The sequence below is a fragment of the Pteropus vampyrus genome, unplaced genomic scaffold (assembly GCF_000151845.1).
Source record: "Pteropus vampyrus isolate Shadow unplaced genomic scaffold, Pvam_2.0 Scaffold92, whole genome shotgun sequence".
Lineage (NCBI taxonomy): Eukaryota > Metazoa > Chordata > Mammalia > Chiroptera > Pteropodidae > Pteropus > Pteropus vampyrus.
In genome coordinates, this window is record NW_011888873.1 from 2,285,147 (window position 1) to 2,298,403 (window position 13,257).

Below are 13,257 nucleotides of genomic sequence, written 5' to 3' on the forward strand. Positions count from 1 at the left end.
TTCCTCGAAAGACTTCTGCATGCTTTGGTACACCATATTCAACTGATTTTACCTTCCTTTGACTCACCTCTCTTTAGTCTCTTGCTGGCCCTACTTCCTCTAGTAACCCTCTAAATACCAAAATGCTCCAGTATATCTCCAGCCCTGATATCTTCCTGAGTTCCAGCTTCTTATCCACCTGTTCAGACTATCATCATTATTTTCCAGAACTATTCCAGAAGGCTTTTTGTTGGCCTATGCGCTTTTACTCTAACCTTCTACAGTTGATTCTCCACTCAGCTGCCAGAGCGATCTTTTTAAAGCATGCTGTCTCTCTTCTGCTTAAAACACTCGAGTGGTTTCTCCTTGCAATTAAGATAGTCAATGCTTCTCTTGGCTCCTAAGGTGATCTTGCCTTTCCTACTTATCTCCCTTCACTCCTTCCCTTTACCATGCACTAACCGAACTGGTCTTTCTTCTGCTCTAGGATGAATACACCAGACTCTAGCTGGTCCTTCCCCCAACGAAGACAGACCCTATTGGTAGCCTTCATGTTGTTTAGATCTCAATATGTCACCTCAGAGATGGCTCCCCCAACCACCATAGCCAAAGTAGCTCACACCCCTAGTCTCTTACCCTATGTTATTTTCTCCATAGCCCTGTCACCTTATCAATCTGGAATTATTCTTCCTCAGTTAAAAAAGAGATTGAGAGAGAGAGAAATGAACTACATTACACATACCTTTACAAAGGATTATCTTCAGATTTTACTCCCCGAAACTTTTAACATTAGAGGTGAAGCTAGGGAAGGAGTGGTAGCGCTGATGTGAAAATGTCTCTATAATGTTTTAATTTGGAGAAATAATCTTTAGAATAATTAATATAATTCAGTGATCTTAAAATGATTGATTTTGATTAACTTCTGTTTTCTTTACATTCTAGTTAATAAAAGTATCCATGGAGAACATTAAAAACTCAGTGGATTCAAAATCCATTAAAAATTCAGAAACGTGAGTATTTAAATGGATTCCTGTAGAATCAGAGAAAGATGGGAGTGATACAACAGCAAACATTGAGGAGTGGGGAAGCAGAAAGAATATGAGCTTTCGAGAGAGAGAAACCCTGTTGACTTGCCACCACAATAGCTGTGTGGCTTTACACATGTTAGCATATCCTCTCTGAATCTCCCTTTTAACATAAAACTTTCACTGAACTGTGGGGAGGATTGAGGGAAAGACTAGGAGAGCCAGAACCATAGGAGAGCCAGAACTCGAAAGTCTGGGTGCTTCTGTACCTTCCCAAATCACTCTGCAGTTTGAGAGGTTTTGTGTTTGGGGGTTTTTTTGGCCTCCTGTTCATGAGTTTTAAGACCGAAATGAAATGTCATTTCTCAATGTAGGAAAGAATTGCCTGGTTATAGATTATCTTTTACCTTTTATTTTTCTCAGTCTTTTTGGAATATTCTGCTTATTAATGCTTCTAATAACCAACAAATGGAGAAGGGAAAAAGATAAAACTCAAACATTCTTAATTCATTTGGGATCTCTTGTGATATTTTTAATTCTACAAGTTTATTTCTGAGACCTAGTATTTTGGACCATTCAGGGAATTACAAACTAATTCAAGTACTAAACAATAGTATTACAGCAGTACTATTAACAAGTTACCAATAAGGATTTAGCTATGTTTGTTTAGCAAAGGAATTTTCCTAGAAATTAAGCGTTTGAAATGCGATCTCATTTTAGAGGTTTTTAGTTTGTTTTTTCTAAACCCATTTGAAGTGATCTACATATTTTCTTATCTTTTCATATCATACAGAACATAATTTAATAACAAATTGTATGGGAGCCCAAAACAGATTTAAGTCCGTTTTGATCCTGTGATGTTATCATGTTCCTATGCTTTTTGAATCTATTCTGTATCAGGCGTGCCCTCCTATCATCCTAGCTATCTTATTGCTCGTAGAGGAATACCCACTTGCTAAGAAGGCAGTAGGAAGTGGTAGAGAATTAATTACAGTTTTGTGATCCATTATCTGTATGACCTTCAAGAAGTCGCTCAATTTTCAGAGATTTAATTTTCTCATCTGTAAAATGTGGGGATCTTCACTTCTAGCTAAATGTAATAGTTTGTTTCTAACCTTGACTGCTTTAATTTATAATCTACTGTTTTAATCTTTTTCCAACAATTTTTTTTTTTTAGAATTGTGCATAATATGAAATAACTCTTAGGTAAAGCGCATTGGTACATGGACTTTAGGTATCAGTGTTTGTTCCTAGACCTGTTGTTTCCTGATTCTTGGTGGATCAGGCATCAGACTTGCAGTCGGTTTTGGTTACGTTTTATTGAAACATAGGCACACCTGTTCAGTTTAAATACTGTCCTGGGCTACTTTCACAAGCAGAAGGCAGTATGCTACAGATACTATATAGCCTGCAAACCTAAAATACTTAATATTTGGCCCTTTTGAGAAAAAGTTTGCTGACCCTGGTCTAAGTAACAGAGATTTCTGGATAAATGACCTTCGGACAATTGTTTTCAGTTATTTACAATAGAGATTTTATGTTTTAGTAAATTATTACTTCGTTCAGCTCAGGTTTTCAGGAACAATTTAGGAATTTTGAATAAATACTATATGCTTTGAGTCATATTTGCTCTTTTTTGGTTTCGTTTCATTTCAGGGTAATTTTTAAGATCTTACTGTTATCTTCAAGGATAAAATATTTCACAAAGCTGCAAGAAATTTCTAAGGTGTAAAGTGTTGATGAAATTTTTATAAAATATAGAGGAAAACAATATATAGAGGTTAAAAACCTGAATTCTGAAGTTCAACAGATGCTGCAGCCTTGGCTCTGACATAGTACCCTCATGACCGTCAGCACATTGCTTATCCTCATGGTGGTCCTTTCCTCATCTATGAAATGGGTTTTTGTGAAATTTAAGTGAGGGAAAAAAGCCTGTCACACACAGTCTGGCCCATTTCATTCAACAAATGTTAGCTGTTCTTATGTTTTACAAAGTTGCATTGGTCATTTTTACCATTGTAAACTATCGTTTAATTTCCAAACAGAAAGATTTTACATGGAAGCAAATCAATGGACTCTGGAATATCCTTGGACAATAGTTACAAAATGGATTATCCTGAAATGGGTTTATGTATAATAATCAATAATAAGAACTTTCATAAAAGTACTGGTATGTATCATTAAAATGATTTTTAACTCTTTTCAAATATTCGTGCCATGTATATTTGGTGTAATATAAAAAACAGTATAGTTGTTATTAAACTGTGACACAGACTATCCATGAAGTAGAGCTAGAGCAAGACCCTACAGGTTCTACAAGACAACATGAACTCTTAATCTTCTACCCATTATCAGAATCTCTTCCTCTTCCAACAGCTAGCCTGCTCTCTGCATGTCGGCCTCTTCCACCCTGACTTCTCTTAGAACCTTTGCTTCTTTAACCTCCTGCTCCCTCTTTCATGCTAATGAAAAGATCTTAACAAATAGTTAAAATCTTTCCGGGAGCTATAGGGTACCTCACAGGTATTTTCTCATTTATTTTTTACAACAACTCTGGGAAGGAACCATTCTTTAAAAACTGAAAGGGTAAATGCACAGCGTCCCACAGATGATTTAGTAGCAGAGCTGGCCTCAGCGTTGGTGTGCCTGACCCTCAGCTGAGTTCTGAATCCCCCTTTCCTGCTTCACTTCCTGTGTGCTATTGATTTTTTCCTCTTCCCTGCAAAGATGACAGATTCCCCGTCTCAAAGAGATCTTTCTTTTAGCCTACTTCCTCTTAAGCTTTGATCTGATTTTGGTCTTCTTCCCTAAATTTTGCAAACATGTACTTTAAGCTTGCCATCTTCACTTCCTTCCATCCTCCTTGAACCTGTTTTCCCTGTTTTTTACCCCTACCACTTTATTGGAACTCCTCTCTTAGGTTCACCTTAGCCTGATCACCAGATCCCCTACTCAATCTCTCTACTGTGTATGATTTGAATCTAATAATACATTTCAGAATTTTTTTAGAGACAATAAAAAATGAAATTTCTCACAATCCTAAAAAGTTAATTAACATCTTGATGTATGGCTTGATATTTTTTCCTTGACAGTTTCTTTCAAAGATTAATTTTATTCATAATGTATAAGAACATTGTATCCTATTTGTTCCACTTAATATAAGCATTTTTTCGAGTTGCCGTATAATTTTCATATGTTATTTTAACGATTATATAATCCATTCCCTAAATATACTGTTCGCTTAATTTGCATAAATTACCCTAAGAGTGAAAATTTTGGCTATCTCTCCATTTTTTCATCTTCGAATTGATGCCATAGTAATTCTTTTAATTGGCATATTAACCAAATTTGAACTAATTTTTAAAGAAACTAGAAGCGCAGCAGATCCAATTTAGGAGGCTATCTACCCGAGTGGTGGTGAAAATGGAAAGAAAGCCAAATTACACTGGGAATGATAAGCAGGATTTGGTGTGAGAGTAATAATAGGAGTGAGGAAGAATGGTCAAAAATGGATGTCTAAATCTGATTGGCACCATTTTTATTGCTTTTATTGACTATAAATTTACATACCACCTTCAGCCATTAAGCATTGTCATTCCACTATTCCCCTAAAAAATACTTAGACCAGTAGTATGACTTTAGCTCCTTTTCTGTCTGAAATTTGAAGGTCAGGTTCTCACAATGATCTCTGACTGTCTGGCGTTTTCTATCCTACTAAGTGCTCACAAACCAGGGCCAGAATTCAGTCACCTTGTCACACAGTTGCATGGTGTCCTCAGCCTTTCCAATGATAAAACATCGATGAGCTCATTTTAAGTTTATAAAAATAATATATGCCTTTAATAGAAATTTTAGAAAGTACATATTAGCCAAAGAAAAATTAAAATCACTCATAATCATACCACTCAGAAATAATTAATATTTTTGAGATATAGACACGTATTCCTTTTTCTATTTATAGATCTTAAATTTACTCAATTCTAAAGCGCGTTCCCCACAACACTTTAGCATTTTTAAATCTGAGTGCCTCATACAATCTGTACATGTATGTGGAAGGTACTGTTAAGGAGCAATGAAAGCCCTGGACCCCTGGATAGAGGTCTAACACTAGCTCTGTTACTTAGGACAAGTTCCCGAATTCCTATGTGCTCCATGTCCTACATCTATACAAATAAAGCTAGTCATAATAACTCTCATAGTGGTTGGAAGGATTAAAGGAGATTACCATAGCAGAATGCCTAATGAACAATATTAATGTGGTAGTGGTTTCTGGGGTTTTTTTTTCCTTGAAAAGATATTATGAAAGTAGTCATATATCTTAAAATCGTTGGGAACTTAAAATCAAAGAGACAATTCTGAATGTGTGAGATATATCATTATATATATATATATATATATATATATATGTGTGTGTGTGTGTGTGTGTATATATATATATATGTGTGTGTGTACATATATATATATATATATATAATTTAAAAAAAAAAATAGGATCCTATTGTTGTCTAGTCTTTTTTTTTTTAATGACCATTTCCCAGGGAACATTTGAGATCTTGCTCCTTGGCATAAGTCATCAATTTAGCTCAAAAACTTATAAAAATTAAAAAAAAAAAATTTCTCATGGCAAAAGTTTGTCTATAAAAATTTTTGTGGCAAATAGTATTCCATCATAAATGAATCCCTCTTTAGGCTTTTAAGTTTCTGTTTTTTACTGTCTAAGCAGCTGTGAAATATATCCTTGTGACTAAAACACATTGGCATCTGCTTACATTATGATACATTGATAGAGCTTACATTATGAAATATCTTACATGCTAGGAAATTAAAAAGACTTTGTGTCACCATGATAAGAATAATTGAATTTTCTTAGCATTTGAAAGGAAGATTTATTGTGGATCGTGTAAATCATTGAATAGGTCATTTCATTTTAGAGCAGTTAATCTTTTTGTAAAAAATGCAATTAATAATAATTCTTTCTGTTCCAAGGAATGGCATCTCGGTCTGGTACAGATGTAGATGCAGCAAATCTCAGGGAAACATTCACACGCTTGAATTATGAAGTCAGGAATAGCAATGATCTTACACGCGAAGAAATTGTGGAATTGATGTGCAGTGGTAAGAAATAATTAAAAGAATGACCTTCGTTGTCCAATTTTATCTGAGGACAATTTTATTGCCCAAGGTCTAGTCATAATTATACATATAATAGTAAAGCCTAAGAATTGTGGAACTTTACTGTAAATAAAATCTTCTCTATATTTTATATAAGTAAAATAGAAGTTATTCATGCCAACTTTTAAAATGCTTTGAGGTATGTTGCTCTTAGTTCTGTTCTCAAGTTTCTTCATCTTATTCCCATACATTATATATGAGATTGTTGACTGAAGTTGCATCGTTTTTGTTTGTTTTTTCTTATTTGTAAACTTTTTCCAGTTTCTAAAGAAGATCATAGCAAAAGGAGCAGTTTTATTTGTGTGATTCTAAGCCACGGTGATGAAGGAATCATTTTTGGAACAAATGGGCCTGTTGACCTGAGAAAATTAACAAGTTTTTTCAGAGGGGATTATTGTAGAAGTCTAACTGGAAAACCCAAACTTTTCATTATTCAGGTAATATATAACTGAGCAACTTGGTTACTGAAGATGTATTGGGGATTAATTTACTTGATTGTGGACTATTCAAAGGATTAATTTTTTTCCCTGCAGCTACTGAACTATCGTTACTTTTTCATTCATTTAAACCACCACTAAGGAGATATAGAATAAATTCTAATTTCAGATGTATCAAAAAGTTCCTGCATAATTAACATCAATTTTTACATAGCCTTTGCATCTCTTAGAAATCAATTAGGTGTGTACACACATTTTTTTTGAATAAGCGTTTATTTTCTAACCTCCAGGCCTGCCGAGGTTCAGAGCTGGACTGTGGTATTGAGACTGACAGTGGTGTTGAAGATGACATGACGTGTCAGAAAATACCAGTTGAAGCAGACTTCCTGTATGCGTACTCTACAGCACCTGGTAAGAAAGTTACAAATAATGAATGTTATGTGTACATTTTAGACAATGGAGGGTATGTTCCAAAGGCTGTCAATATTTTGATATCCATAAAAAATAGCTAATCGTTGGTATTTTAGGGTACGTTAACCACAGAGAGGTCTCAAAAAAGTTGTTTTTAGCCAAGTTTGGCTAGAAAATGGGCATATATAAGAAAGCATACTTACACAGTGTCATTCATTAACTTAATACAAGATAGGATACTTTATTGTAATATAAACCAACTCAGAGCTACATCCACTTCTTGAATAGGGGAGAGGTATGTTTTGCAGGAATTCTTTGGAAGATAGAAAATAAAAGGTAAATATTAATAGTACATTAGAGGGAGAAGTGGAATGAGGGAAAAGAAAATAAAAAATGATATATGTGGTTGTGTTGCACATGTCATCATATAAATATTGAGCATTATACGACTAACTCAGAATGTCACAAAGTTTGGAAACACAGGATAAATGTATTTTTAAACAGTGTTATATTTTCAAATATGCTTAATATGATTTCTTTTTAACTCAGGCATCTTTCCAGGTAAAGTACTTATAAATTAAAAGCAATGGATTCATAGCTAATCTGAAAAAAGTACAATAAATACACTTTCACTTTTTAAAATATTCTGTCATGTGTTTATTATGCTTTATTCAGATGCCATGTAGACAAATTTAGGACACTTAAATGTATATGCATACATGCAATTTATTTCTTGGATAAGCCAATAATCTGATTGTAACATCATGCTACTTATAATAGTCCTTTTTTATATCTTTGCTTTTGCTTCTTCTGTGTGTTTATCTGTTCTTCCCCATGGGAAGGGAATCCCAAGAAGTAGAACTCTCAATAATTCAATGGTGAAGTTAGGCCACAACTTTTTTTTTCCTTACCAAAAGCAGAGGTGTATGCACAACACGTTCCCCGCCTCGCCCCCCGCCACCCCCGCCTACCTCCTCCCTCCAGCATAATTTCCCCTGAAACCGAAAGTGTCATTTATTTATTTTTTTCCCTTTTATGGATAATAATACCCGTGGAAGTTTATGCTTGTTTTACCTTTATGATACTCTAATAATTTATAAAGTCAGATATCCATGGTTTTGGTTATATTTTGCCTTGTAGGTTACTATTCCTGGCGAAATTCCAAGGATGGATCCTGGTTCATCCAGTCACTTTGTGCTATGCTGAAACTGCACGCTGACAAGCTTGAGCTTATGCACATTCTTACTCGAGTTAACCGAAAGGTAGCAACAGAATTTGAGTCATTTTCCTTTGACTCTACTTTTCATGCAAAGAAACAGATTCCATGTATTGTGTCTATGCTCACAAAAGAACTGTATTTTTATCACTAATGAAATGGATGATTTTTTTTTTAGTTTGTATGCCAAATGAGGAAATGATGTTGTAACTGGTATTGAATTTTCCCTCATTTAAACCTAATCTACTACTTCAGGTGGAACTTTGAAACATGCCACTTTCATAGCAATAGAACTACTATGAAGCTACCTCAAACTCAAAATCAGGTAGTCGAAATTGAATTTAATTAGGAATAAAGAAATGAATAACAGTACAATCATTATGAGAGGAAATAATTGTAAATTAATAGCTCTCATAATTAGCAAGTTTTAGTGATGCTATCCTATGAATTTTCAAGTAATTAGAAAAAAGTTAAACATTATAGTAATGAATTTCAGTGATATTGATATGCTCTCATTTAAGAGTATTAATTCTAGTTTTTGTCGAACTATGGAAATGATTACGTGGAATAATATATCCTAGAATTTAGGGATTCATGTGTATGGTCAAAGGTTTGAAACCTTGATTTTAGAATTGGTATTTGGAGATAAATCAGCTGTATTTTTAGATCATTTGTTTGAGCGCATGGTTTTGTGGTGTTTGTCCGAAGCATATCTTTAAAAATCATGCTTAATATTGAAAAAGAAACTAAATATTTTACTTGAAAGTGTGAGCAAACTAAGCCGACTCTTTTAAGACTAACTACAACTTTAATAGAGGGAGACAAAGTTAGATCTATAAGGTACTGAAAGGCAACTCATCCACCAGCAGATGTATCTTATTGTTTGTCCTCATACAATCTCTTGAGCCTCACATACCAGCAAAATACCTGATGTACTGTTAGGTAAAAACCTCAAACTATTGATCAAACCGATAAATTGAAGAAATTCTGCAAGAACATACTAAAATACAACTTAATATGATAAACAGTGAAATGTAAGGAACAAATAGTAAATCAGTCAGCTGGGCACTCTAATCAGACCATGATTTGAGCCTGAGCACAGCACAGTCTGTAATAAAGGCAGAATCATAGGCCACGGCTTCAGGAAAAGGACTGCTAATTTCTTCACGTGTACTGCTGTGTGTGGAGGATGTTCCCAAGGCAGAGATCTCCAAGAAAGTGAACCAAATCAGAAACTTTTGAGATGGAAACTTTCAAACACAGTGAGAGTCACAATAAAAACCATAGTACCCTTTGTAGTAGAATTTTTGAGCACGTTATTTTTTGTTGAAGTTTCTGATCAAAGGAAAATGATATTGTTATAATTATCTCCTGTTCTCTGAAATGAAAGGACCATGATACACAGGACTGTAGAAATCCAGTCTTCCCTTGATGCATGGGGAAACTGAAGGCCAGAGAGGAGAAGCAGCACAGCCCCCAGCCCGGGAGGCCAGGCTCCAAACTTCCTCACTCAGGGAGCTGATAAGTTGTCCCTGCATCATTGTGTCTCACTGGTTTCCTGTCACATATTTCACATGAGTTTTCTTTTGCTGAAAAAAAAAGAAACTCATGTTTATAAATGACAGCTATTTGGATTATGTAACTTTTTCTAAGTAAATGAAGCATGTAACGTTATCTTAAGGTGTTTCCAAATTTTGTAAAAATTTGTTGCTATGAGTTTTTATTTGAAATATAAATTCTGACTTAAAATTACCAGCATGTTCTAGTGTTTTTTGTTGTTTCTGTTGTTGTCCTACTAATTGAAGTTAAAATATTTTTTAACCAAGTGCTTAATTTAGGAGGGCCAAAAAGGATGCAACAGGACCCTATAATCAAGTATTTTGAGATGGCAGCAAATTACCAAATAGGATAGGCAGACCTCTGTTCTTCCTGGCTCCTCTCTAAAATGACCATGTCAGGAAGGATACTAGGTTTGTATAGATCACCATCCCTAAATATGACCATAGTTTTGTTTGTTTGCTTTGTGGAAATATAAGTAACAGAATATATAAGATATTGCCGAAATGAAACATTTTCCAACACATAAATTTTAAATATGGCTAATGGAGGGGTAAAGAAGAACTAGGGTTATATACAACAAACCACGATATTCACTGATGGCCACCTCTGGGAGATAATGTGACAGGGGAAGATGGTCCCTTTTTATTTTATGTACATACTTAGAAAAGGAATATAAGAAAGTATGAACATGGATTATTTAAAATTTTTTCCAATATTTCTATAATGAATATATATTACTTTCAAGTCAGAAAACTAAATACAATTCTTCTGATTGAGAATAGGAGATTACTGTTTCCAGGGAGTAGAGGGTGGCGTGAATAACTTTAAGACTCTCTTAAAGCTACGGTTCTGTAATGTGTTGAGAAAATCGAGCCCTTTCTAACCTCTCTACTCTATAAAGAAGTCTTAGAATAACCCAGTAGAAAAATAGACCAGGGCACGAACAGACAGTTCACCAAAAAAGACCAAATGTCCAGATAAATAACTTAATCTCCATCATAATAAGAGAAATGCAAATTAAGGTATCTGTTATCTAGTAGATTGACAAAAATCCTTAAGTTTGATAACATTCTGTTGGTATGTCTATGGGGACATGTATTTTCCCTTTGCTGGGACTGCAAAACGATATAATTCACGATGGAGGAGAATCTGGCAATACATATCAAATTATTTAGTCTTTGAAGTAGCAACCTCATTTATTAGAATCCAAATTACCCATAGACCTGTACATGTAAAAAATTATATACACAATTATTCATCACAACATTGCTTTAATAGTAAAAAATGGCAGCAACCCAATTGTAAAAACAAGTTAAATACACTATGATGCATCCACACAGTGTAACACAATTTGCTATAAAACAATAAGGGGAATCCTCCTCAACTGATAGTAGAGATCTCCAGCATGTATAGATAGGTGAGAAGGGACGAAATACAGTACACTATGAAAAAAGGGAGTGGAGGGATAAGAATGCATTTGCATAAAGAAACACCAGAAAGATAAAAAAAAAACTAATAGAAATGGTAGATGAGGACAAATAGAAGTGAGATTTCTCATGTTTACTTTATATCATTTTGACTTTAAAACCATGCCAGTGCGTTATCTGGCTTCAAAAGTGGAATTAAAGCAAAGGGGTGGAAGTGACACCAAACTATCTCAGTAATGAGAACATAAGTCAGTATAAGAGTAAGGGTGGGGAGGGTGCCATAGCTTTCCAACAGCCATGATGTGGGATTTTGTTTAGCTTGTTTATTTCCTGCTTTACCTCAACTTATACATATTAGTTGAGAAATCATAACTTGCTTAATATTAGAACTTGAGTCTAAAGTAATTCTCAGTATCAGCTCTTTAGTTGAAGGAGCAAACTGGAATATCTATTCACATTAGTTTCTTAATTGATTCTCTAACTGTTCCATCCTTATCCTTTGTAATATGATTATAATAAATTATTACCTGGTGAACAGATCAACAAATATCCACAGAAGAATCTTCATGCACAGAATCTCTACCATCTGCTACATTTGTAATGAAAAGAACTGAGGAACTGACATGTTTAGGAATGTTCAGAAAACGCAAATATCTCTCAAGAAAATGTTTTTACCAAATTTAAACTTGGTACAATATCTATTAAAGTAGCATGTTTAAGTTGAAAGAGCCCATTATCTAATCTATAATCTTTGTTTTTAAGTGACTTAGATGTAAGCTCAGGGACCTATAGCCCCACACGCAGTTCCCTTCAAGGGAAGCATGCTTGGCCAATTTATTGAAAGCTAATTCAATGATTCTATCAAAATAATTCCAAAACTCATTACTGCCTAGCAGGTTTAGGGAGCGTTGAGGAGGCTGTTGTAGCTAGAGGAGAGTCAACAACAGAGTAGATGAGGTCAAGAGGGAGGTCTGTGCAGGGCCTTGTAGATGTCGTACCTACAGATTCTACCTAGGGAGAGTACACATGAAAAGAGAAGGAGGGTCCAACTTAAAGACCCAAGAAAAGAGACTGAAAAGGACAGCCACAATCAAAGGTGGAAGAACAAAGAGTATACAGTGAGCAAGCCAAGGAAAGACCGTTTCCAGAGGCAATGGCCAGCTGTAACAAATTACTGAAAATCCAGAGAAAATGAATACTTTAAATATGCATTGGATTTGTGACAGGTTATAAGCAATTCTGAAAAGGGGGTTCTGTGCAAATATTGAGACAAGCTAGCTTAGAGGGGATTGAAATATTAGTGGAAAGTGAAGCAACAGAAATAACAGGTATAGAAAACTTGACAAATTGGCTTTAAAAAACAAGGGAGAGAGAGAAGTAGCTAGAGGGGGAAGTGAGTTGAAGTGTTTCTGTTTTATTTTGTTTTCTTTTTTTAAGAGAAAGATTTGAGCTTGTTTAAATTCAGATAAGAGTCCAGTTAAAAGAAAGATCAAAAATACTGAAGGGAAAAGTGACTATAGGTTTCCTGAGAATATGAGGGCAGGGTAAATTTAAACATAATTGTGGTGAAGAGAGGAAATACTTTTTTTTTTTTAACAGGAAGAAAGTCTGAGAGTATGAGCCTGGGTGTGAATGATGCTAGGTTTGTAGTTTTTGTGACAGGAAGTTCCTTTGTAAAAGTTTCTATATTTTCTATGAAGTAGAAAGCAAGAACTCTGCTCAAAGTTAGGGAGGTGATAGTGGTACTGAGAAAACTCAAAGAATCTGGAAGCTTTGCTAGGTAGGAATAAATGATATTTATTCAAGGACCTTGGAGTTTTCAAACTAGAAACACAGCTAGACAATAAACCCAGAAGTGTTCCAAAGAAGAAAGAAGTTAAAAGTTCTTATTATAAAAAGTACATTCTTATATCCTTAGTCCTAGGGCCCAATGGTTATCAGTCAGATGTCAAGCAGTCAGGATGATGGACTCCAGGTGAAGCCTCCATAAAAATCCGGAAGAACCAGGTTTAGAAAGCTTCTGTGTTGGT

The 13,257-nt window shown here is 34.8% G+C and overlaps 1 protein-coding gene across 1 annotated transcript in view; it reads left to right on the forward strand.

The window, feature by feature from the left end:
* Positions 1-9,992, forward strand: part of CASP3 (caspase 3) — a 19,711-nt gene extending 9,719 nt beyond the window's left edge. Inside the window, exons 2-7 of the mRNA XM_011364025.2 lie at positions 922-989; positions 3,050-3,174; positions 5,991-6,119; positions 6,438-6,613; positions 6,904-7,024; positions 8,165-9,992. Coding sequence (XP_011362327.1) covers positions 937-989; positions 3,050-3,174; positions 5,991-6,119; positions 6,438-6,613; positions 6,904-7,024; positions 8,165-8,394 — 834 coding nt within the window. The 5' untranslated portion in view covers positions 922-936 and the 3' untranslated portion in view covers positions 8,395-9,992. The remainder of the gene's footprint in view (positions 1-921; positions 990-3,049; positions 3,175-5,990; positions 6,120-6,437; positions 6,614-6,903; positions 7,025-8,164) is intronic.
* The last annotated feature ends 3,265 nt before the right edge of the window (positions 9,993-13,257 follow it).